Genomic DNA, 26,257 nt, shown 5'->3' with positions numbered 1-26,257 from the left:
ACTCAGATTGGCCGCCTCAACAATAGAGGCACGGAACATGGTCCACTCGGACTCAATGTCCCCCGTCACCCCCGGAACATGGGAAAAGCTCTGTCGGAGGTGGGGGTTGAAACTCCTTCTGACAGGGGATTCCGCCAGACGCTCCCAACAAACCCTCACTATACGTTTGGGTCTGCCAGGACGGACCGGCATCTTCCCCCACCATCGGAGCCTACTCACCACCAGGTGGTGATCAGTTGACAGCTCCGCCCCTCTCTTCACCCGAGTGTCCAGAACATGCGGCCGCAAATCCGATGATACAACTACAAAGTCGATCATCGAACTGCGGCCTAGGGTGTCCTGGTGCCAAGTGCACATATGGACACCCTTATGCTTTAACAAGGTGTTCGTTATGGACAATCCGTGACGAGCACAGAAGTCCAATAACAAAACACCACTCGGGTTCTGATCGGGGGGGCCGTTCCTCCCAATCACGCCCCTCCAGGTATCACTGTCATTCCCCACGTGAGCATTGAAGTCCCCCAGCAGAACAAGGGAGTCCCCAGCAGGAGTACTCTCCAGCACACCCTCCAAGGACTCCAAAAAGGGTGGGTATGCTGAGCTGCTGTTTGGTGCATATGCACAAACAACAGTCAGGACCCGTCCACCCACCAGAAGGCGCAGGGAGGCAACCCTCTCGTCTACCGGTGTGAACCCCAATGTACAGGCACTGAGCCGGGGGGCAATGAGTATGCCCACACCTGCTCTGCGCCTCTCACCGTGAGCAACTCCAGAGTGGAAGAGAGTCCAACCCCTCTCGAGAGAACTGGCACCAGAACCCAGGCTGTGTGTGGAGGCAAGTCCGACTATATCCAGTCGGAAATTCTCTGCCTCACACACCAGCTCGGGCTCCTTCCCTGCCAGAGAGGTGACATTCCATGTCCCAAGAGCTAGCTTCTGCAGCCGAGGATCAGACCGCCAGGGTCCCCGCCTTTGGCTGCCGCCCAGCTCACATTGCACCCGACCCATTTGGCCCCTCTCATGGGTGGTGAGCCCATGGGAAGGGGGGCCCACGTTGCCTCTTCGGGCTGTGCCCGGCCGGGCCCCATGGGTGTAGGCCCGGCCACCAGGCGCCTGCCAACGAGCCCCACCTCCAGGCCTGGCTCCAGAAGGGGGCCCCGGTGACCCGCGTCTGGGCAAGGGAAACCTAGATCCATTTATTGTATTCATCATTGGGGTCTTTGAGTCGTGCTTTGTCTGGCCCCTCACCTAGAACCTGTTTGCCATGGGTGACCCTGCCAGGGGCATAAAGCCCCAGACAACTTAGCTTCTAGGATCATTGGGACACACAAACCCCTCCACCACGGTAAGGTGACGACTCACGGAGGGCCCCAGAAAATCCAATTCATTTTATTCTGCTTTGGACATTGAAACTGGAAAATATGACTTGCATTCAATAAGTAAAGAATTCCAATTCCAAGAAACCAAGAAACGATTAAATTCCATGTTAGAGTTTGGAATTATGTTGCTTTAAAAACAATTGTAAATTTTTAAGTCAGTTTAAATATACTGTGTGTGCGGTTGTGTTTGTGAACATATATATAATTTTATTTGCTGTAATTATTTTAGGAGTATGTGACATTGGTGATCCTCGTTACTCAAATACTGTATGTAGATGTTGCTCAAAATTTATCATGCTCTCCTTCACATCAGACCTCAAAGTTCACAAAGGCTGTGGGAACTTTGATAATTGACTTAATCATTGGCCATGAAGGGGAGCGGCTGTTACCTGCTCCAAAACGAAGTTTTTGCAGCACCCCTCCCCCCAGACATGAGTTTGTTTACATTTCATTTAGCAGAGCTGCGCAGAAGCCAGCCACAAAGCTTTGCAAGAAAAAAATGAGTTAGGTACTGTATTGCAGAAGTGTCCCCAGCATATCCAATTTATTTCATTCAGCTTTGGACATTGAAACTGGAAAATATGACTTGCATTCAATAAGTAAATAATTGTTTCATCTAAATTCCATATTAGAGTTTGGAATTATGTTGCTTTAAAAACAATTGTAAAATTGTAAGTCAGTTTAAATATACTGTGTGCGCGCGGAGTATGTGACATTGGTGAGCCTAGTTACTCAAATACTGTATGTAGATGTTGCTCAAAATTTATCATGCTCGCCTTCACAGCAGACCTCAAAGTTCAAAAAGGCTATGGCAATTTTGATAATTGACTTAGTCATTGGCCATGAAGAGGAGCGGCTGTTACATGCTCCAAAACGAAGTTTTTGCTGCACCCCTCCCCCCTGACATGAGTTTGTTTACATTTCAATTAGCAGAGCTGCGCAGAAGCCAGCCACAACGCTTTGCAAGAAAAAATGAGTTAGGTACTGTATTGCAGAAGTGTCCCCAGCATATCCAATTTGTTTCATTCTGCTTTGGACATTTCAACTGGATCATTATGATTTGCATCCAATAAGTAACAACAGTAAGTATTCTTTAGTAAGAAATCATGTTTGCGTTGCTCAATCAGTCTTGATAACAGAATTTCCTTATGTGGGACATGACTACGGTACACGTCCTTTATGAACATGCAAGTGTGTTAACAAAATACATGTGTAAGAACACAAGCAGTAAAATGCAAAAATATATGCCCCAAACAACACAAAACGGCAGTATACAGTACAGGTATATGAACAAAATACATTATAACAAGAGTAGTCACAAAATGAGGGCTCTTTGCTCCAAAATGAGACCTATAACAGCTGGTGGCTTTTCTTTCCAATCACTCACTATCTCGAACTTGACCTCCCCTCGATCACCACCCAAGACAGCGTTGCTCAGCTGATGTTGTGCAACAAATGTCTGAAGGCATCCACGGGACCCTTCAAAGTCCTCCATGCCCATAGCGCGATGGAACTCGCCTTCTCTCTGATTAGCGCTCCAGTTAGCGCAAATTGTTTTCAAATCTCTAAATGACCTTTTCACATGTCTAAATTACCTCGTGCCACCTTACCTCGCTGACCTCATCTGGTCTGCGGACCAGACATTATTAGAAGGACCAAGAACTAAACTGAGGCTCAGAGGGGATGGAGCCTTTTCTGTTGCTGGTCCCTCTCTCTGGAATGACCTCCCACTGAACATTCGGCAAGCCTCCTCGCTGCCCATCTTCAAAACGCGCCTCAAAACTCACTTGTATTCTTTGGCATTTGACTCACCATGACTTAGATTTGTTCTTGATTTTGCTGTTCGGTGCTTTCTACCGTATTTATTACAGACTGCGTTACTGTTTGTTGTATATGTTAAATTGCTCCATGTAAAGCACTTTGTATGCAGCGATGGCTGTTTGAAAGTGCTCTATAAATAATGTTGAGTTGAGTTAGCATGAGAGCAGGTCAAGCATTCCAGGAAACGTTCATTTACTCTACAGTCCGTCGAGCCACAAGCAACTTGCTTTGAGCATCTAATCGGATGCATTCCATGTTCTCATCCACAGTCATTACCATTCCTTTGTTTGGATGCAACGATCGACAGGACGTAAATGTAAATGAATGGAATAGAAAGTCGTTCACGATTCTAGTAAACTCATGCTAATAGAGAGATTCTGCTGTTTTTGTGCCAAAGAGAGTAAAAAGTGGTGCAGACAGTTATTCCGCGGTATCGAACGGGACTTGCTTGAGTTTGCTCTAATTCGAGCTTCCGTATGGCTTCCAGGTTCCATTTATCGGAACGTTCGTCCGTTGTTATGAATCGATCACTAATGTAATATCCATCCATCCATATTCCACCGCTTATCCAAGGTCGGGTCACAGGGGCAGCAGCTTTAGCAGGGAAGCCCAGACTTCCCTCTCCCCAGCCACTTCTCCTAGCTCTTCCCGGGGATTCTGAAACGTTCCCAGGCCAGCTGAGTGACACAGTCTCTCCAGCGTGTCTTGGGTTGTCCCCGGGGCCTCCTGCCGGTGGGACATGCCCGGAACACCTTTAAAACTCATTTCGGCCGCTTGTATCTGGGATCTCATTCTTTCGGTCACGACTCATTGCTCATGACAGTAGATGAGGGTTGGAACGTAGATCAACCGGTAAATTGAGAGCTTCGCCCTTTGGCTCAGCTCCTTCTTCACCACGACTGACCGATACAAAGCGCGCAGAGCAAGCAGCAGCCGCTTCACCGCTGCGCCTGTCGATCTCTCATTCCCTCCTGCCCTCACTTGCAAACAAGACCCCAAAATACTTAAACTCCTCCACTTGGGACAAGATCTCCTCCCCGACCCGGAGAGAGAACTCCACCCTTTTCCGACTGATTTTCATCCCAACCACTTCATACTCAGCTGCGAAACGCTCAAGTGAGAGTTGAAGGGCCCTGCTTGAAAGAGCCAACAGTCCCACATCATCTGCAATAAGCAGAGATGTAATACTGAGGCCACCAAAATGGACCCCCATCAACACTTACACTGCGCCTAGAAATTGCCAATGTCCGTAAAGTTTATGAACAGAATCGATGACAAAGGGCAGCCTTGGCGGAGTCCAACCCTCACTGGAAACGATTCTGACTTACTGCCGGTAATGTGAACCAAATTCTGACATCTGTGGTGGAGGGACCAAAGTGCCCGCATCAGGGGATTCGGTACCTCATACTCCTGAAGCAATCATATAATGTAATATCGTACTCAAATGTGTAATGCATAGATTTTTATTCTGGGTGAGGGAATTTTCGTTTGACAGAAGTCCAAAGATGGCAATACTTACTGTAATTATGTTTCATTGAACAATTATAATATTTAAGTCTGGTTTAAAAAATATGAACAGGTATATACATTTGTGTTATTACAGTTGCTGAAACATAGATGTTGCTTGAAATTTATCATGCTCCCCTCAAAACAGACCGCAGAGTAAAATAAAAGTTAAAGGCTGAGCAATTTTAGTTTATCGTTGGCCATGAAGGGGGGAGGGGCTGTTCCCAGCTCCAAACCCTCGCAGTTGCACTGTTTGAACCTAGTTTATTCAGCTCCCCTCCCCCACACTAGTTTGAGCACGTGATCAATTAGGAGCGCGGTTCATACAGCAGCAACAAAGCTTTGCAAGAAGAGGAGTTGAGTGTTGCAGTCGTGTCCCCAGAAAATCTAATTCGTTTTATTCTGCTTTGGACATCGAAACTGTATAATACGAATTGCATCCAATAAGTAAATAATAATGATGTTTCATCACAATTCCATATTAGCATTTGGGAATAATGTTGCTTTCAGAACAATTACAATATTTTAAGTCGTTTTTAAAATATGTGTGTGTGTGTATATACTGTATATATATACAGTATGTATATACACACACATGTATATATGCTGTGCTCATTTTAGGAGTACATGACATTGGTGTAAACAAGATTTCATAAAATATGTTGATATTGCTTGACATTTACTATGCCCCACTTCAAAACGGACCTCAGAGGAAAAGTGAAGGAGTTTTGGTTGTGAAGGGGCGGGGCTGTTCTCACACCCCAAAACGTCACAGTTACGTTGCAGGAAACGAGTTTCTACAGCTACCCTCCCCCACATCACACTCGCTGACCATCAATTAGGAAACGCGCGCTTTGCTACCTGCACAAAAGGAAGGCGTTGAGAAGAGTGAGCGTACGAGTCAGCATCATCGAGAAAACCCCAGAAAATGACAAATACTTCAGAATTAAAGCAGGTAAGACACTCAAGTTTTGAATATTTTCTTACAAGTTAGTTATTCTAAGTAATTCGGGCAGGCTCAAAGGTTCGTGTTATATCAGCATTAGAGTGAAACCAACTATATGAATAACTCTACTATGCTGTACCTAAGAAGTTGTCACCAAGATAGAAAGTTTCCTCTCAAACAATAAACTTTCAATAGGCCGTCAGACACACAATACAGCGCCACAGAATAGGTCGTTAGTGTGGTAAAATCAAGTTTTAACAACACCACCCCCCCCCCCCCCGCCGCCATCATCTCGCCGTCGTCGTCGTCGCCATCTTAGTTGAGCAGAGAATTAGTTGCAAATGGAACCAGTGTCTTTCCATATACAGAAAGTAACTGCAAAAAGACGATGTAAAATACCAAGCAATTTACAGATAACAAAGTGGGTTGAACGAAATATTATACTGTGAACCATTGTCAACACAAAAGTTAAAATAAAATAATAAATAAATAAGAAAAAAATAAAGGTTAAATGTGTGGATCACCAAAACCTATGCATTTTGGGCTGAGAAACCCCCCACTTATATGAGGAGAGATGCATATTTTCTTTGTTTGTTAAGCTTTCTACTATTTTATGGGGACATTTTGATGATTTTTTTGTGGCAACATACATTGTCACTGTCATCAACCTTTGCGATTTGTAACCACACTCGCTCATCGTTTATTGATCCCAAATATCCTTATTGGCAAAGCCGAATTAGTGGTGATTGAAACTTTGACTTTTCAAACGTCAAACCAGTTATTGGCCCAGGCTTATAAAAACACACTAGTGATGCATTCTCAGCATGAATCTTAACCTTATCATACTCATATCAACTTAGTGATTAGACGTTAATCGGCAAATTGGTGGATGAATGTTGATGTAATTCAAGGAGAAAAAAAATGCTCTGGCGTGCAGAGATTTAGTGAATATGCGTTCATTTTAGTCGCCACATACTAAGAGAAATTTCCTCTTCTGGGAATATAATAGGATGAACGTGGAAGGAATTCAAACAAATTTGATTAAAAAGTACACATGATGCGTTCAAAGAATTAATGTAAATATTGTAATTATATACAGAAATTGCATCTTAATAGGTGTATGAAAAGATTGACCTGGGTACAGCTCACGTGGAAAATTGTTCTCTCCGCACTCTGTGTCGGCCATCATTGTTATTGGATTGCCAAATACTTGGAAATAAGCCTCTCTTTGTGACGCAGATGATTCGCCAAATGTGTAGTGGCAACTAGTACAGTATTACATTTACATTTATTAAGTTTTTAATTTTCTGAAATATCGATTGCTGGTATTGGCAGCCTCCACGATAACCTTAAAATAATGCCGGTATCAGCCTGATACCATTATTTGGTTTCGGCACTTACCTATCTTTGCCAAGCACTGGAAATGAGTGATATAGACATTTTTAAAAATTATAATAAGTCGACTTTTAATTGATTACCCGGTCAGTTTCAAATGCTTTATTTGCCCATATTAAACAAAATAAGTTATTTCTATAAGGTATTTCTGTTTTGCCATGTTAATGTGTTCGATTAATATTTTATCCCACAGAACTATCTTGTCATGTAAGCCTGAATTATCAGTACTATTCTCTAACATCATTAATTGCAATGGTATTTTCTGATCTTTTTTTTTTTTTAATAACAGATGGACAATCCCACTGAAGATGGTGATTATTCTGACTCAAGTCTTTTTGGATCAGATGAGGAATACAAACCAACTAAGATATCCTCTGAGTCGAGTGATGACGAGGAGATATTCCATCCAAAGGTAGAAAAATTGTTCTCTTATGATACATCCAGTGAAGACTCTACAAGTCATCAGACATATGAAGCAGAGGAGCACGGTCATGTCTGCAATTCGTAAAGAAGGTAACCCATTAACCTATGTAAAAACAAAAGATGAGCAAAGAAGATCCTTCTTTAACCATAAAAGCATTTACAAAAAGGGAAGGCAAACGAGTTTGGCACAGAAGTCATTATTGCTTCTACTGTGGCCAATCAAATTTAAAGATGGCAAGGCAATTGGAAAGGAAACATAAGGAATCACAAAATAAATTCTGTGGGGGGGTTTGTGAACACATAACAAAGGAACAAACTACACAATCAACTCTGAGATGGTCCAGTCTCCTACAAAAGGAAAGATGACAGAAGTACGAACGAGCACGAAAGCAACACATTCTACCCGTATGTAATCAACTCTTTTCACGCGTAGTAAGTCTACTCCTGTAGCGTTCACACGTCCCATTTAATATCGGTGCTGCCCCGCATACTAGCATTTACTCCAGAGTAAATGTTTAAACCACCTCCTGAGCAGGGTTACATTTGCTCCGTTTTAAGCTGTTTTCAGGGGCTACACTGGTGTAACTTTGTACGTGGCAACGCTCGACATGGGGGCAGTCGGCTTTTGGGGTGGGGGGGGGCAGAACGGATGAATGGACATGTCAAGAGTTTTAATTTCTCCATATTTTGTTCCGGTCAGTTGTCACGCAGTATGAGGAACATATATAAATTATATTTAATCCTTGTGTATTTTTAGCCGTTATAAATCAAATGTTTCTTGGGGGAAATAATGCGGCGTAAATTCACTCTAGCACCTAAAGCACTATGAAATGACATACAACAAAAATTTCTACTGTACAATATTACACGATCGATTACAGCATTGTTTTGGGTATTTTTGTATTTAGATTCATGTTCTTACCATTTCATTTATCAAATGCATTGCCCACACTGGACAATGTAATCTATCAATATAAAAGTTGTTTTTCGAAACCCCTGCTATTCGCGTTCAATAGAGACCAGGCTCGTTCACTGGCTGCCACTGGAATGCACTTGAAGGGGGAAGATAATTTATGGATGATGGTTATTTTGAATCAGGAATCAGTATTTTATTTCTGCCAAATATTTGCATTGGTCTAACAAAATTTAATTATGTCGGTTGGTTCACACTGACTAGCATGAAATCATACAAGATGTTCTTGTAACATACCTTTCAAATGTTATATGTTGCCCAGTAAATCTTCTCTATTCTTAATGGAAGCACGAACTTGTATTTAATACATAATACAATGATTTGCATGTCATGTTCAACCTCTATTTAATTGGCTACACTACTATGCTGGGACAAGGTGGTTTTGGATGCAGTGCTCTCTGATAGGTCGAAGGTCATGGCCTTTGAATGTTATCTGTTTTTGGCCTTGCCGCTTACATGCACTGATTGGTCCAGATTCTCTGAACCTTTTGATATTATGGACCAAAGATGACGTAATCCCTCAATTCCTTGCAATTATACGTTGTGAAACTCTGTCCTTCAACGATTCAACTTGTGGTGACCCTCACCCAATCTTTGCTTGTGAATTCAGGATAGCTACTTTTTGACCCAATCATGGCACCCACCCATTCACAGTTAGCCTGTTCACCGGTGGGATGTGACAAACAGGGGTTTGATGAGCATTTCTCAACATTATTTTTTTTGCTAGCTGTTCCATCTTTTATGGAACGCATTACAGCCATTAAATTCTAAGTTAAATATTATTGGAAAAAATTAAATGTACCAATTTGAACATTGAATGTTGTCTTGTCTTTGTAATGCTTCACTTAAATATAGGTTGGACATGATTTGCAAATCATTGTATTCTGTTTTGATTGATGAGCATAATGTCCCAATTTCACTGGAATTGGGTTACTAAATGAATGCATTGATAGCATATTTTTGTTCAACACTGATTTAGTAAAATGTGTCACTTTGTTCTCCTTTTCATGTGGTGGTATCGACCTTTAGCCCCAAAAAGGGAAAAGCATCTCTCCAAAAGAGGGAAGACTGAATTGGATGGTAAGCTTTGGATGAGGAACTATATCTCTTTTTTCATAATTTAACCAGTTAAAATGCATGCAACGTATTTGACAATGAGTGTCAAATCAGGGATGTCCCATTTCATTGCAGATTCGAGTCCAGGCGGGGACCCTGGCGGTCCGATCCTCGGCTGCAGAAGCTAGCTCTTGGGACATGGAATGTCACCTCTCTGGCAGGGAAGGAGCCCGAGCTGGTGTGTGAAGCAGAGAATTTCCGACTGGATATAGTCGGACTTGCCTCCACACACATCCTGGGTTCTGGTACCAGTTCTCTCGAGAGGGGTTGGACTCTCTTCCACTCTGGAGTTGCTCACGGTGAGAGGCGCAGAGCAGGTGTGGGCATACTCATTGCCCCCCGCCTCAGTGCCTGTACATTGGGGTTCACACCGGTAGACAAGAGGGTTGCCTCCCTCCGCCTTCGGGTGGGTGGACGGGTCCTGACTGTTGTTTGTGCATATGCACCAAACAGCAGCTCAGCATACCCACCCTTTTTGGAGTCCTTGGAGGGTGTGCTGGAGAGTACTCCTGCTGGGGACTCCATTGTTCTGCTGGGGGACTTCAATGCTCACGTGGGCAATGACGGTGATACCTGGAGGGGCGTGATTGGGAGGAACGGCCCCCCCGATCAAAACCAGAGTGGTGTTTTGTTATTGGACTTCTGTGCTCGTCACGGATTGTCCATAACGAACACCTTGTTCAAACATAAGGGTGTCCATATGTGCACTTGGCACCAGGACACCCTAGGCCGCAGTTCGATGATCGACTTTGTAGTTGTATCATCGGATTTGCGGCCGCATGTTCTGGACACTCGGGTGAAGAGAGGGGCGGAGCTGTCAACTGATCACCACCTGGTGGTGAGTAGGCTCCGATGGTGGGGGAAGATGCCGGTCCGTCCTGGCAGACCCAAACGTATAGTGAGGGTTTGTTGGGAGCGTCTGGCGGAATCCCCTGTCAGAAGGAGTTTCAACTCCCACCTCCGACAGAGCTTTTCCCATGTTCCGGGGGAGACGGGGGACATTGAGTCCGAGTGGACCATGTTCCGTGCCTCTATTGTTGAGGCGGCCAATCTGAGTTGTGGCCGTAAGGTGGTTGGTGCCTGTCGTGGCGGCAATCCCCGTACTCGCTGGTGGACACCAGCAGTAAGGGATGCCGTCAAGCTGAAGAAGGAGTCCTATCGAGCCTTTATGGCCTGTGGGACCCCAGAGGCAGCTGACGGGTATCGGCTGGCCAAGCGGACCGCGGCTTCGGTGGTCGCCGAGGCAAAAACCCGAGCGTGGGAAGAGTTCGGTGAGGCCATGGAAGCGGACTTCCGGACGGCTTCGAGGAAATTCTGGTCCACCATCCGACGTCTCAGGAGGGGGAAGCAGTGCACCACTAACACTGTGTACAGTGGGGATGGGGCGCTGCTGACTTCGACTCGGGACGTTGTGAACCGGTGGGCAGAGTACTTCGAAGACCTCCTCAACTCCACCAACACGCCTTCCTTGGAGGAAGCAGAGCCTGGGGACTCTGAGGTGGGCTCTCCTATCTCTGTGGTTGAAGTCACCGATGTGGTTAAAAAGCTCCTCGGTGGCAAGGCCCCAGGGGTGGATGAGATCCGCCCGGAGTTCCTCAAGCCTCTGGATGTTGTGGGGCTGTCCTGGTTGACACGCCTCTGCAACATCGCGTGGTCAACAGGGAGAGTGCCTCTGGATTGGCAGACCGGGGTGGTAGTCCCTCTTTTTAAAAAGGGGGACCGGAGGATGTGTTCCAACTACAGAGGGATCACACTCCTCAGCCTCCCTGGTAAGGTCTATTCAGGGGTGCTGGAGAGGAGGGTCCGTCAGGAAGTCGAGCCTCCAATTGAGGAGGAGCAGTGTGGTTTTCGTCCCGGCCGTGGAACAGTGGACCAGCTCTACACCCTTAGCAGGGTCCTTGAGGGTATGTGGGAATTCGCCCAACCAGTCTACATGTGTTTTGTGGACTTGGAGAAGGCGTTTGACCCTGTCCCTCGGGGAGTTCTGTGGGGGGTGCTTCGTGGGTATGGGGTACCGAACCCCCTGATACGGGCTGTTCGGTCACTATACCACCGATGTCAGAGTTTGGTTCGCATTGCCAGCAGTAAGTCGGAATCGTTTCCAGTGGGGGTAGGACTCCGCCAAGGCTGCCCTTTGTCGACGATTCTGTTCATAACCTTTATGGACAGAATTTCTAGGCTCAGCCGAAGCGTTGAGGGGGTCAGTTTTGGGGGCCTCAGTATTACATCCCTGCTTTTTGCAGATGATGTGGTGCTGTTGGCTCCTTCAAACGGGGCTCTCCAACTCTCACTGGAGCGTTTCGCAGCCGAGTGTGAAGCGGTTGGGATGGAAATCAGCACCTCCAAATCTGAAACCATGGTCCTCGGTCGGAAAAGGGTGGAGTGCCCCCTCCGGGTCGGGGAGGAGATCTTACCCCAAGTGGAGGAGTTCAAGTATCTTGGGGTCTTGTTCACGAGTGGGGGTAGGAGGGAGCGGGAGATCGACAGGCGGATCGGTGCAGCGTCTGCTGTGATGCGGATGTTGTATCGGTCTGTCGTGGTGAAGAAGGAGCTGAGCCAAAGGGCAAAGCTCTCAATTTACCGGTCGATCTACGTCCCAACCCTCACCTATGGTCACGAGCTATGGGTCGTGACCGAAAGAACGAGATCCCGGATACAAGCGGCTGAAATGAGTTTTCTCCGCAGGGTGTCCGGGCTCTCCCTTAGAGAAAAGGTGAGAAGCTCATTCATCCGGGAGGGGCTCAGAGTTGAGCCGCTTCTCCTCCACATCGAGAGGACCCAGATGAGGTGGCTTGGGCTTCTGATTCGGATGCCTCCTGAGCGCCTCCCCGGTGAGGTGTACCGGTCATGTCCCACCGGGAGGAGACCCAGGACACGTTGGAGAGACTATGTCACCCAGCTTGCCTGGGAACGACTCGGGATCCCCCGGGGAGAGCTGGAAGAAGTAGCTAGGGAGAGGGAAGTCTGGGCTTCCCTGCTAAAGCTGTTGCCCCCGCGACCCGGCCCCGGATAAGCGGTAGATGATGGATGGATGGAAAAAACCTTACACTCAAAGAGCAGGCAAAATCTAAATTGGAGAAAAAGACAAGTACTTTTATTTTTTTTACGTATAAAATCCACATTGTAAAGCTATCACAAGGTGGTCTTTGTGAGTATCATTAAATTGCAATTGTCATCATATTTAGGGTCTCCCAGAGCAAATTTGAGGAGACCATGGAATGAAGAAGAAAAGGCTGCTGTGGAAAAACACCTGGGGAGACTTATAAAAGGGTGTCAAGCAAGAACAATGCACTGACTGCAAAATGAAAGAGCCGCAGGCCTTGGCTCAAAGAACCTGTAAAGACGTAAAGAACTTCAAGAAAAGATCTGCTTCTCGAGTTCTTCATTTTTAAATTTAAATTTTCTTGCTGGAGTATTTTTTTTTCTCAATTCTTTTCTACTCTTCCTGAGCAGTGTTGTTAAAAATGTGCTACTTGAGGTGAGATTTAATGTTGACATGTACTTATAAAGTTTTACAATATATTTGATTTAGTTCCGTAAATTAATTGGCCAAAGCATGGGTCACTTTTATTGTAGTAGTAATTGTACAGCAATCAATCGGTTCAAGTTGTGATTGATATATAATGTATAAATGAGGAACTCTGCTTATCTTAAGTTGAAACTATCAAATTATTCATAAAACAGACTACTCACACTTTTTAAAATTAAAATACAAAATGTCTGCTGTGTAATTGCAGGTTAATAAGAGAGGAAAAACTCTGAAGGCCATACCAAAAGTTGATTTGTATGCTTAACTGCAACAAAACCAAAAAAGATAAGATATTTTAACCAAAGTCACAACAGGAGTGAGGACTTTGAATGTGCCCATTCAGAGTCCTCACTCCTGCTATGATTTCAGTTTCAAGTCTACTTTTTATTGCTCTGTTTTTTAAAGAAGTTGAAGTGGGGAAAGTAGTTGGGGTGACATCTAGTGTACAAATCTAAGACTAGTTCCTCTCTAAACCTATCAGAAAGGGTGGTCCTCACTCCCTATCTGGAGTTACCCGGACCTCACAAATATAGTCTTACAGGAATGTGTGTGTGTGTGTGTGTGTGTGTGTGTGTGTGTGTGTGTGTGTGTGTGTGTGTGTGTGTGTGTGTGTGTGTGTGTGTGAGAGATATATATATATACAGTAAATATTACAACCCCCGGAATGCTATGAAAAGGAATGTCCTTCACCCTATACTAAAAACCTATGCATGAACATTTTGACTACGATATGTGTTACCGGAACTTATGTAAGCGGAAATTCCACTAGACGTAACCCGGATGGAGCCGTCATGGAGCTTAAATACACGGAACGCCCACCCGATGCGACAGAAAAAACACGACGCTGAGACATGTTTTCACTTCGCGTTTTTCATTCATCAGATTCGAAACGACGAGGTGTAAGTGACTTTTTATTGGCGTGCGTTTTCCTGTAATTGCGAAAGATTTTAACTTCATTCACTTATGTCGTGTAGATCATGGCATCGAAACGTAGAAGAACTGTAATGACTGGAGCCTACCGTCTCGGCCAGATTTGCACAGTCGGCTCAACTCATCTTCTCCACCACGACTCTGAAGATGTTATTCTTAGTCCACAGGTTTAATGATGGAGAAAAGTGAAACTGTAACATAAAATACAAGGCAATATTAATTTGAAGTCACAACGAACGGAATAAAATAACATTACCTCAACCGCGACATTAGCGAGACGTCATGGTGCTAATGCAATTAGCGAGCGCTAGCTCAAATCCTAACACGTTCTTTTTGCACATTGCCGAGCAGCATTTCTAACAAAGTGCCACAGAACTGTTCACCAATAACAAAACAAACTTGTACATACCCACGATGCTACCAAAGGTGTGAGATGTATGTGGATTGTGCTGAATTAGACTCGACTACCATCATGTTTCTCTCTTCGTGACGATCTATCACTCTACTTCCGTCTTTCGCTTTCATGACGTCACGTCCGGTTGTAAACTACGCTGCTTTCAATGAATCAATAAAGTTACGTTGCATAAAGAAAATACTCTTAACTATGCATAGAAATATTAACGTTACTTCAGTGTAACTTAAATACAACATTCAAACTTAGTTGGGAGAGAACAGTTGCGGAGCGAGTGAAATGCATCCGTTTGAGCGAAGCTGGACACAAAGTAAAAAACATCCAGCAGACACTTGGAGTCTGAAAGACGCAAATCTACGAAACTTTAAAAAACGAGGCATTGATTCAACTCCTGATGACAAGCCTCCATCCAGCAAGGAAGCAATGCAAATGGCAACAAAAATCCTTCAATTTGCGCAAGAATTACCAGACATCGGTGATCAACAGGACAGTTACTTGCAACGAGTAAGAAAACTGTATGACACGCAGGCAAACATTGTCATAAACCAAAGAATGCATCCAACAAAATAATTCAAAATAGACAATTTTTTTTCCCAAGACAGAAATAATTAAACGTTAAAATACTGTACGTATTTTACTGTTGTGATTTTTTTTTTAATGGATACACCTATATTGCAGTTTTTGTTATACAAACAGTTTTTGGACAGAATACTTTTGTATTTTATTGATTGTGTTGTTACACGTGCATTTTGTCAACATACTTGCAGGTTCATGAAGGACGACGTACCATGCTCATTTCCCAAATGAGGAATTTCTGTTATCAGGACAAATTGGACGGCGCAAACACTAGTCCGTATTAGAGAATATTTACTGTATACAGTATGTATCTACAGTGATAATTTTACAGTTTACCACCAGCGAGTCCCAGGGACTCGCTGATCAGAAAAGTACGAGTCCCATTTTGCATTTCGAGAGTCCCAAATTTCGAATTCTGAAATGGTCTACTTATTCAATTCATATCATATGATAATAACACAAACAACAACATATACATAAAATTATAAATAAACGCTGCAAAAATGTAAATAATTCAGTAGCAGGCCTGAGGATTTCGGGAATTCATGGTAACCGGTTTTTGGCTCCGTCGGATTACCCAATGGGAAACCACGGTAACTAATTTTGGGTTCCGTACACAGTGTGTTCCAAAAGTTTTGGGCACATTTGAAGTCGCCATATCTCCTTAACTATGAGTGGTAGTAAGATTAAAGTCGTGCCATTTTAAAGCTACCGTATTTTCACGACCATTCGCCGCACCGTATGGTCGGGCGCAGTCTCATTAATGGGTGCTATTTCTGTAAGACAAAACGCCCTGTATTATTGGCCGCAGTTTTAAAGTGGTAAAACATACGCCAGCTTAAACATACGGCATGTATGCTCGCACGCTAAAAACACGTTAGGTTGAAGCATGCGGTAGCATGCCAAGACATACAGATACAAGCTAAAAACATGTTTTTAAAAAGGCAACGGAAGCAAAACTGAGTTCCGTTGTATTTTATTTAGCCATCGTACAATGTACTCACGTTTTTCGATCAATCATCACCCAGAAATCCATCAAAGTCCTCATCCTCTGTATCAGAATCGAACAATTGTGCAAGTACCGGTAATACATCAAAAATGCCGTGTTCCCTCTCGTCAGAGTCACTCTCATTGCCATGTGGCTCCACAGAAATGTGCCGGCTTTGCCAAAAACTCGAACAACAGTGCAGGCAGACACGTTCGTCCAAGCAGCCACGATCCATTTGCAAATTGTGGCGTAACTCAGCCAACGCTGCCTCTCACTCTTTATAAAGTTGTGTTTGCCATCGATCATCCATTGTTCCCATGCCGTTCGCAACTTTACTTTGAACGCCCGGTTGATGCCGATGTCCAGCGAGCGGTTGGAGTTCTTTAGTCAAGCCGCCACAGCGCCGCTCAGGCAGTGGCTCACTACGATCGCGCGGTAATCTTGGTGAAAAAATGTTGTCTGCCCACAAGCATTGCAGTGAAATTGTTAGTTATTTAGTAGAGCTAAACATCTCTTTATTTTCGCGATAAGCAATGAAGATGAACAAAAAGTTGAACCAAGCAACAACACTTTTGTGGGCCGAAGGCCCACCTTACCAGCCTTCCGCAGGAACTAGCTGATGAGCCGCCGGGAGGGCGGCGAACCACCACCTTACCAGCCTTCCGCAGGAACTAGCTGATGAGCCGCCCGGAGGGCGGCGAACCAGCTAGTATATATATAATGCTGGATAGCTCAGTTGGTAAGGCATCGGTTTGGCATACGGGAGACGGGGGTTCGAATCCTGCTTGGGGCAAAAAATGAGCACATAACACCATCCAGTGTGGGTCCTTGGGCAAGATCCTTCACGCTAATGCCTACCTCATACAATGATGAGAGACAATAAAATGAATACCATGCCGGCTCAGACGTCGTCCGGCCAAACAAGGTCTGCGTCAGGTGCTGGGGAACCAGAGCACCTTGATGAAAAATGGGCTACTGGAACAAAGCGGAGATGGGCGAGATGCGATAACATGGCTCTGTTGGAAAGCTACTACTCAAGCAACCCTAGTCAGAGGGGTTACATGCAGAGAATGTGGGCCAAATGGTTACTTTGAAACCCACAGTCACGGTTGACCACGAAGCAACTAGTAACTCAGTGTTCCAACATCCACAAACGGCAACTGCTGTCACAACTTGAGATTGATGAGGTACAACGCAGGTTCCATGGTGAAGGGCCCCAGGCTGCCAGATCAGAGGTCATACCAGAGATTGGGAGGCAAGCCCCAATGAATGCAGATGATGAGATTGGGAGGCCAGCCCCAATGAATGAAATACTGAGTGAGGCAGCAACTGACCTGAAAGCTAAGATCATGGCGAGAATGAAAGCTGGGCAAACTAGAAACTGATTACAACGGCTATGTGAAGTACCACCTGAAAGTCTCATGGAAAGTGTGAATGCAGCACTGAGGGCGATCCCTACCGTAACGATCACGGAAACCAATGAGCTGATATACGCTTCAGCATCAGTGATCCTTGAGTTGCTTGGCTATAAGGGCAACCATGGAAGCCATGAGATACGTTACCCACCATGGAAAAGACGGTTGGAGGCTAAGATCAAGGCGGCTCGGAAAGATGTGAGTCAATTGACGGAGGCCCAGAGAGGTGTGATGAAAAGGCTGATACCCGAGAGGTACGTCCCGATGACCATACCTGAAGCACTCGAAACTGCCAAACAAAGGCTCCAAGCCTTGTCCAGCCGCCTAAAGCGGTACACGAAAGAGAATGAGGGCAGATGAATAAACAGGCTGTTCGCAACACAACCTGCGAAAGTGTACGCTCAGTGGCAGGGTCCTAACAACAGAGTTGACCCACCAAGACTGGAAATTGGAAGGTACTGGAAAGGCATATGGGAGAAGGAGGTTGCACATAACAGCAGTGCACAATGGCTGGTGACCCCGAGAGAGGAGCACAGCAACCTCCCTGAACAGAACCCAGTTACCATAACAGTGGCAGACATTCAGGAAAGAGTCTCGGAACTGGACAGCACCAGGCCCGGACATGGTCCACACCTACTGGCTAAAGAAACTCACAGCACTCCATGAGCCCCTAGCAGCACAAATGAACCAGCTGCTGAGGGATGGGACTCACCCACTGAACATTCGGCAAGCCTCCTCGCTGCCCATCTTCAAAACTCACTTGTAGTCTTTGGGATTCGACTCGGCATGACTTAGATTTGTTCTTGGCTTTACTGTTTGGTGCTTTCTACCGCCTTTATTACCGATTTGTCTTACTGTTTATTGTGCATGTTAAACTGCTCCATGTACAGCACTTGGTATGCAGCGATGGCTGTTTGAAAGTGCTCTATAAATACTGTTGACTTGACTTGACAGGAACTCGATGAGGATGTGGAAAACCACACTTGAAGCCAATGGCAAGCCACTTACCCAAGTGTCCATCAAATGTAGCATATACCAAGGTGATGCACTCTCCCCACTGCTGTTCTTCATAGGACTGAACCCCCTAAGCCAAGTAATCACCAAGACAGGCTATGGATACCGCCTTAGAAATGGAGCTACAATCAGTCACCTCCTCTACATGGATGACATAAAGCTGTATGCTAAGAGCGGAGGGGACATAGACTCCCTGATCCACACAATCAGGATCTACAGCTGCGACATCGGGATGTCATTCGGGCTTGAGAAATGTAGTCGGATGGTGACTAAGAGAGGAAAGGTAGTCCGCACTGAAGGGGTCTCACTCCCTGAAGGAACAATAGCAGATATTTAGGACAGCTACAAGTACCTCGACATACCACAAGCCAATGGCAACCTCGAACTGGCAACAAGGAAAGTGGCTACGGCCAAATACCTCCAACGAGTGAAGTCCTAAGAAGCCAGCTCAATGGCAAGAATAAGACCGGGGCAATAAACAGCTATGCCCTGCCAGTGATCAGATACCCTGCAGGAATAATAAGGTGCCTAAAGGAAGAGATTCAGACCACGGACGTTAAGACCCGAAAGCTCCTAACCAGCGTCCACAGTTACAGCCATCTGCTTGCTTTAAAATCAAACTCTTCAGGAGTAATGGTAGGATCTTTTTTTTTCTTCAAATCTCCATACAATTGTCTTGATTTGCCACAAATCGCATCTTGGGTAAGACTGTCCCCTGCTAGCTGTTTCTCATTTATGAAGATAAGCAAACATTTCTCTACTTCCTCTTAGATTTGTGGTCTTTCTTTTTGGCATGCCGAACTCCTTGGCCAACAGAGACATGCACACCCAATTCATATTTCATGATCAAATCTTTCTTAAATTGAATAGTTTTGCGCACTGTTTTCCTATTTTTTTCAGCAGCTTTACGAATTCCACTTGCTTTCTTTGGTGCCATGCAGAAATAACAGTCCAATTTGCGTCCATCTCAACAAACGCGTCTACTTTTTAAAAAATCTCTATTGAACACATCTGCTCACAACGGAGGCGTCACTTCTTCGTCAACCTGAGGAAGTGTCACTTCCTCGTGTAAGGAAGTCGAGAGAAGTCAAGTGGCAAATTCAAGCGCGCTCAGTTTGGTTGAGAATCGAGTTTCGGTCGTAATCCGATTGTGATTGAACGAAATCCGTAGATGGGAATACTTACTGTATATATACAGTACATATATACACACACACACACACACACACACGGCTGCGCACGGAGCAAGTAGAAGAGACAGTATGCCAGAGAATCAACAGCGTGACGTGACACAAGGCTTTCTCGTCGTGCTGTGTGGGACTGCTAAGATGCACAACCAATCAGCTCACGGGATAAATCCACTCGCCCTGTCATTGGTCGACGTCGTACCCGAAACCAATCATGCGCCTTGAATGAGTGCTTGTTGCCGATTCAGTCCAGGCATGGACAAAACCTCTGAGTCGTTAAGCATTTTTTTAATGAACCAATTACTTTGGGAAAAAAATACAATGTACTGAAACCACGATCAATGAAGCGCCATATCGCGAGGGATCACTGTATCTGTCACTTTTTTCACGGTTCAGAAATGCTGCGCGAACAGCACGAGGTAGAATTTGCGCTCTGGATTTGTCCACCACTCTAAAATGTGCAATGTCATACTCTGTAAAAGTCTTCACAAATAACCACGAATAAAAAAATAATTAAATAACCAACCACCAATGGATAAAAATAATCCAAGAAAGAAACATTCACCACTACAGTGATGCTGGTAATGTCACATATTGAGTTGTAATCTGAACTCATCTTGCTCTCTGAGTAAACCTTCATTGTAATTATAAACCAGAATTCCAAGTGTGTTTGTCTCCTTGTCTTGTAGACATCAGCAAAGATGCTTGTCCTGAGCGACTTGTTGCAGACCCCTCTCACTTTAAAGAGCAAGTGGAGAACAAGGAAGTCTCCCACTTTAAGGAGGAAGAGGAGGAGCAAGTCCTCCACATTCAAAAAGAGGAGGAGCCAGAGCACCATTGCACGAAAGATAGTGACAACATGTCATCGAACGTTGTGAATGATGTTGCTGATGAGGAGGACCAGGATGAAGAGTCTGATGGTGATCTGACATGTCACACTGACAACAAACCCTGGAAATGTTCTCAGTGTGGGATGATGTTTACTTGTAGGAGGGCTTTGAAAAGACATGCGAGAACCCACACTGGGGAGAAATCTTTTTCCTGCTTAGTTTGTGGCCAAAGATTCTCTCTAAAGCATCACTTAAAATTACATTCCAGAAATCACACTGGTGAGAAACTTTTCTCCTGTTCAGATTGTGGCCAAAGTTTCTCAGAGAAGGGACACTTAAAAAGTCACATGAGAATACATACTGGTGAGAAACCGTTTGCCTGCTTAGCTTGTGGCCAAAGATTCTCTAGTAAGGGTAACTTAAATGCGCACAAAATAACCCATACTGGTGAGAAACCTTTTGTCTGTTCAGATTGTGGTCAAAGATTTTCTTGGAAGGGATGCTTAAAAAGGCATGTAAGAACCCACATTGGTGAGAAACCTTTTCCCTGTTCAGATTGTGGCCGAGGTTTCTCAGGGAAGGAATCCTTAAAAAGTCACATGAGAATACACACAGGTGAGAAACCGTTTGCCTGTTCAGATTGTGGCCAAAGATTCTCTCAGGGGACAAACTTAAAAACACACAAGAGAATACACACAGGGGAGAAACCTTTTGCCTGTTCAGATTGTGGCCAAAGATTCTGTCAGAATATACACTTAAAAATGCATGAAAGAACCCACACCGGTGAGAAACCTTTTTCCTGCTCAGAATGTGGCTATAGATTCTTATGGAAATATCAAATTAAGAATCACAAGTGTCATAATGAGATGAATATTTATCGATGAAAATTTCACCTCTTATCTGAGCAGGCTTCATCACCTTGATTATGCTTTATGTACCTTCTTCATGGGATGCTGACGTTTTCTTTTTTCAAGATGGACCCGCAAGAATGGCTGCCTGTACAGCAGCGCCTATCCCCGCTTGAGTGTCTTTTCGTCATTTAATTTTATTCATTTCCTCTTCTGATTTAGTTTTGTGTCCTTTTGTACCCTAAATCGGGTGGGGGGGGGCAACATGGGAATCTTCATTCGTGTTAATCTCCCTTATTTTCTTTTACAATTAAACTCTTCTACAACGAAACCTATATGGGCGAAAATATCCCCGAGTGTGAATAAATCTTCATGCATTAAAACCTCCCACTTTTTTGCTCCCCCGACAACGAAAAATCCCACTGTTGCATTATACCAAATCTTTTCCTCTGACCTTGCCTCTGATCGATATTCACTACAACGAAAACAGACCTTCTGCAAAAGTCAAATCCAACCTCAGCTGACAGTAACTCCTACCTACTGCTTCGCTCGGAAATGGCAACAGCAAACACCACAGTGGTTTACACGTGCAGTCGTACAGGAAGTATTTGTTATTGTTCGTTTCAGACCCAGCACAAACGTTGCATTGTTAAAACGGCTACAAAAACAGACATTTGCAGACCAAGAAGTGAAGAAAAGATGAGCTCTAAAGCTTGAAGACATGATAAAAATAATAAAAATGCAAGATGGGAGGGAGCAAAGTAAAAGACATTACGCAGGAAATTGATGTAAAGTGAAAGTGAATGCTGATCATAAATTTAGCAATTTCTTTCCCATTTTTTTCCTTTTCTACGCTAGCTATGTGAAGTGTCGGTTCATACTTATCCACTATTGGAATAAAAAGAGTACACATACGTTTGTGTGTGTGTCTGTTTACATCTGAGGTAATTTGCTACAGTGAAAAGTCCCCTGTTCTGAAAAATTTCTTGCTGCAATCATGATTTTGTTGTAGAGAAGTTTCACTGAACTCTTCAATTTACTGTGTCGGGAGACCCCGCTCACAAACTGTCGTTTTCCCTACCTTTGCCAAGTATGTAACCCAGAGGTGGGCAAACTTTTTGGCTCAGGGGCCACATTGACTTTTAAAATTTGATAGACGGGCCGGGTCAGCACAAGATAGATTTATTAACATATCAGAACATATTAAACATAAACAGAACAAAAGCATTAAAGTATTAACATACTTTTTAATGGGAGCAGTCTGGTTGGAATCGTGTTGTCGCAATTCTCAGAACAGATCTGAGGTGTTTATCACTCATCTGGGATCTGTGGGGTGCTTTGTTGGTGTTCATCACACTAAAAGTCTGTTCACACACGTCGAGCCAAACAACACCAGTATTCTCCGTGCCATATACTGGACGTTTGGAAATTAGGCTGCACTTAACGAAGCATAAAACTCATTCAGTTTCAGGAAGTGTAACTTGTCCTTTAACATCATGTCACATTGGAGATCTATCAGTTCCAAATGCAACTCCTGTGGCACTGTCCGGGTCTTGTGAGAAGGGACATGACACCAGCTGAAGTGCCCTGTCAATTTTTCCAAAATCACAAAAGCGACGGTAGAATTCCTCATGCAGGTCATCCGGTGATTTTCTGTATTTTTTCACATGTTGTGGGGCCTCCTTTATCGTAGCCAGTGTGGGGAAATGAGCAAATGACTTGGTTGACATTTGCTTCGAAAATTAAATCTACCCACAGCTTTTGAAGGCTTTGACGTTTGCTTGCATTTCATGCACAAACTGTTTTTCCCCTTGGAGCTTCATATTTAGTTCATTCATATGTGTTAGTATGTCCACAGTAAAAGCAAAATCACAAAGCCAATCTGTGTCATTCAGCTCAGGAAACTTTCACTGTTCTCAAATTGCTCTAAAAATGAAATAATCTCCCGTTTGAGCTCGCACACACGTTGACATACTTTCCCCAACTTAACCAGCGGATATTAGAATGGTACAATAAGTCCGTGCGATCATCGTCAGCTTCTTCGATGAATTGAATAAATTGACGATGGTGAAGTCCCCTCGCTTGAATAAAATTGACAAGTTTCACAACTGGCTTCACGACGTGGTCAAGCTGCAGCACGGATTAACACAGTGCTTCGTGGTGAATTAAGCAGTGTAGGAAAATTACCTCCTGCTGAGGGTTGTCTTCTTTCACCCTGTCCTGAACTCTCTTCGGCATCCCGATATTTTTTCCTGTCAGATTCGGTAATCCGTCTGTGGTAACGTTGGTGAGCGTTCTCCAAGGTAATTTGTGCCTCTGTATGACCGCCTTCTGGCTCTTGCTAGTTTGAATGTCAGTAAAAAAACTTGTCATCGTTCTTGCTTCTTGGATGGAAGTTGATCGAGTAAAGGTGTTTTGTTGAGCCTGCAAACTTGCTAGTAACCTGTCAGCGGTGGCTGTACGTTCTTGTGTTGAAAGGTTGCTGGCGTAATTAGCATGTTTAGTGGAAAAGTGACGGCTGATGTTGTATTCTTTTAAAACCGCAACGGTTTCTTGGCATATATGACATACAGCCTTGAATCGGACTTTGGTAAAAAAGTGTTTAGGCCTTCCTTCTTAAACACCCGGCACTCACTGTCGACTTTTATTTTCTTTGACATTGCTGCAGATGGCTTGCGATCTAACCAGTAGAAGTAGAGCGATTACTGAATTGGAAATGGCTCACTATCTAGAGTGCTCGCTCTGTTTCTTTCTCTCTCGTATTCTTTCGGGGTACAGGCACTGCAAAATAAAGTCACAGCGCCACTTGGTGTTGAACGCCAGTCATTGCAAGTAGAAATGAAATAAATTGCGGGAATTCACATCAAACCTTTTACTGTATTCTGAACCAATCTTCGGCGGGCCGGATCTGGCCCGCGGGTCGTAGTTTGCATATCACTGATGTAACCTGTGCCACCAGAGACAATAACATTTTTGACTTGTTTTATGCCAACACCAAGGAGGCATATACACTCCCTCCCCTGTCCCCTCTTGGAAGGGCGGACCACATCATGGTGCATCTCCAGCCTGTGTACAAACCCCTTGAACACAGGCAGCCATCTGTGACCAGCATGGTCATTAATGGTGCACGGAGGCTGAAGAGGCTCTGCTAGACTCCTTCGACTAACCAGGTGGGAGCTCTTCAGTGAGGTTCATGGGGAGGACATTAATTCACTCACCACCACCATCACAGACAACAAACTTTTGTGAGGGGAACACCATCCCCACCAGGACTGCAGTGTTTTTCCAGCAACAAACCGTGGAGTACTCCCGACATAAAGGGCCTCCTGAAGCAGAAAAAGAGGGCTTTTGTGTCGAAAAACAGAGTAGCTGAAGGACCCAGCTGAAGATGAGAATCAGAGAAGGGAAAAAGGCCTACAGGTTGAAAATGGAGGACTAGCTGCAGATCAGAAATGTTACTGGTGTCTGGAAAGGACTGAAAACCAATTCAGGACACAAAAGCCCAAAGATAGAGACTTGAACACGTCTGCTCACAATGGATGCTCTTTTTTTTAAATGTTTGAATACGTCTGCTCACAATAGATGCGCTTCCTTTTTTTTAAAAAAATCTCTATTGCAGGGGTTCCCAACTGCGGACTGGTACCGTTTTATTTATTTCGGAATATGAAAGATGTTTTATTTTGAAAATTTACCAGAGACTCCGTTACACCCGCCTATATCACGCTTGACACACGTCAAGCCACGCTTCTTTCTCACGTGACCGATTACGCTAAAAACACAATGAGTTAAAAAAAACTGCTGGAGATCGAATGACGGCAACCTTAAAAGTACGTTCGAGACAACTGGATTAAAGTTATGTCTGAATATTCTGAGATCGCCACAATAGCACTGTTGCTATTTCAGACATGCTACCTGTGTGAGGTGGGGTTTTCTGCAGCAACTGCGACTAAAACAAAATTACGAAGTAGACTGGGCATAAAACCCACACTTGAGGTGTCATTGTCTCCTATTACCACGAGATGGTACCGTCGTTGCAGAAAATCAAGCTCGGGGCTGTTGTGAGTCGTCATTTTCATGCACTTTGAATTTGCATTGTATCGTATTTTGAAGGCATTAAACATGACCATCGCGATCAGAGTGTTGCGGCCAGATTAGACGCTCCTTGTGTTTATTATTATAGTACGAAAACAGCACTGTTTTCATGTAGCTCATACCATATTATTTTGTCGTATTATTTACGCCACACCTTAAATGCTGGTCCCTGCAAATATTGTCTGACATAAACCGGTCCGTGGGGCAAAAAAGGTTGGGGACCCCTACTTTATTGAATAGGTCTCTCACTACGGAGGCGTTGCTTCTTCGTTCACCCGAGGAAGCGTCACTTCCTCATGTAAGGAAGTCAAGATAAGTCGAGTGGTGCATTCAAGTACACTCAGTTTGGTTGAGAACCAAATTTCAGTCATACTTCGCGGCACTGCGGCCCGGTAGTCCAGTGGTTAGCACGTCGGCTTCACAATGCAGAGGTACCGGGTTCGATTCCAGCTCCGGCCTCCCCTGCGTGGGTTTTCCCCGGGTGTTCCTGTTTCCTCCCACATTCCAGGCTGATTGAACGCTCTAAATTGTCCCTAGGTGTGAGTGTGAGCGTGGATGGTTGTTCGTCTCTGTGTGCCCTGTGATTGGCTGGCAACCGATTCAGGGTGTCCCCCGCCTACTGCCCGGAGACAGCTGGGATAGGCTCCAGCACCCCCCGCGACCCTAGTGAGTATCAAGCAGTTCGGAAGATGAATGAATAAATGAATGAATTCGAGGCATAAAAAACTCAATTTTTGATCGAGAAAATGAGTTTGTTTTAACTCATTTTCAGAGGCGGTTTGGTTGTTTGATTTAATTCTTAGTTTTTTGTTTTTTTTACTGAAACGTCTTTGACTGTACAGCAACCCGTGTGTTGTGAGGTGTTGCCTTTTATTGG

At 44.5% G+C, this 26,257-nt stretch overlaps 1 protein-coding gene across 2 annotated transcripts in view; it reads left to right on the top strand.

Annotated features, from left to right (window-relative positions):
* LOC127591902 (gastrula zinc finger protein XlCGF17.1-like) overlaps positions 1-24,883 on the top strand; it is a 66,428-nt gene extending 41,545 nt beyond the window's left edge. Inside the window, exons 2-4 of one of the 2 annotated variants that reach the window (XM_052052190.1) lie at positions 20,300-20,980; positions 21,149-21,444; positions 21,646-24,883. In XM_052052190.1, the coding sequence (XP_051908150.1) occupies positions 20,300-20,980; positions 21,149-21,324 (857 nt within the window). In that variant the 3' untranslated portion in view covers positions 21,325-21,444; positions 21,646-24,883. Of the gene's footprint in view, positions 1-20,299; positions 21,445-21,645 lie in introns of both variants that reach the window. The other variant, XM_052052189.1, reaches the window with a different exon arrangement.
* Positions 24,884-26,257: the final 1,374 nt, after the last annotated feature.

This window comes from Hippocampus zosterae, chromosome 19 (genome assembly GCF_025434085.1).
Source record: "Hippocampus zosterae strain Florida chromosome 19, ASM2543408v3, whole genome shotgun sequence".
NCBI lineage: Eukaryota > Metazoa > Chordata > Actinopteri > Syngnathiformes > Syngnathidae > Hippocampus > Hippocampus zosterae.
Note: the sequence above shows the minus strand (reverse complement) of the source record. Positions and strands in the feature narration are given on the sequence as shown.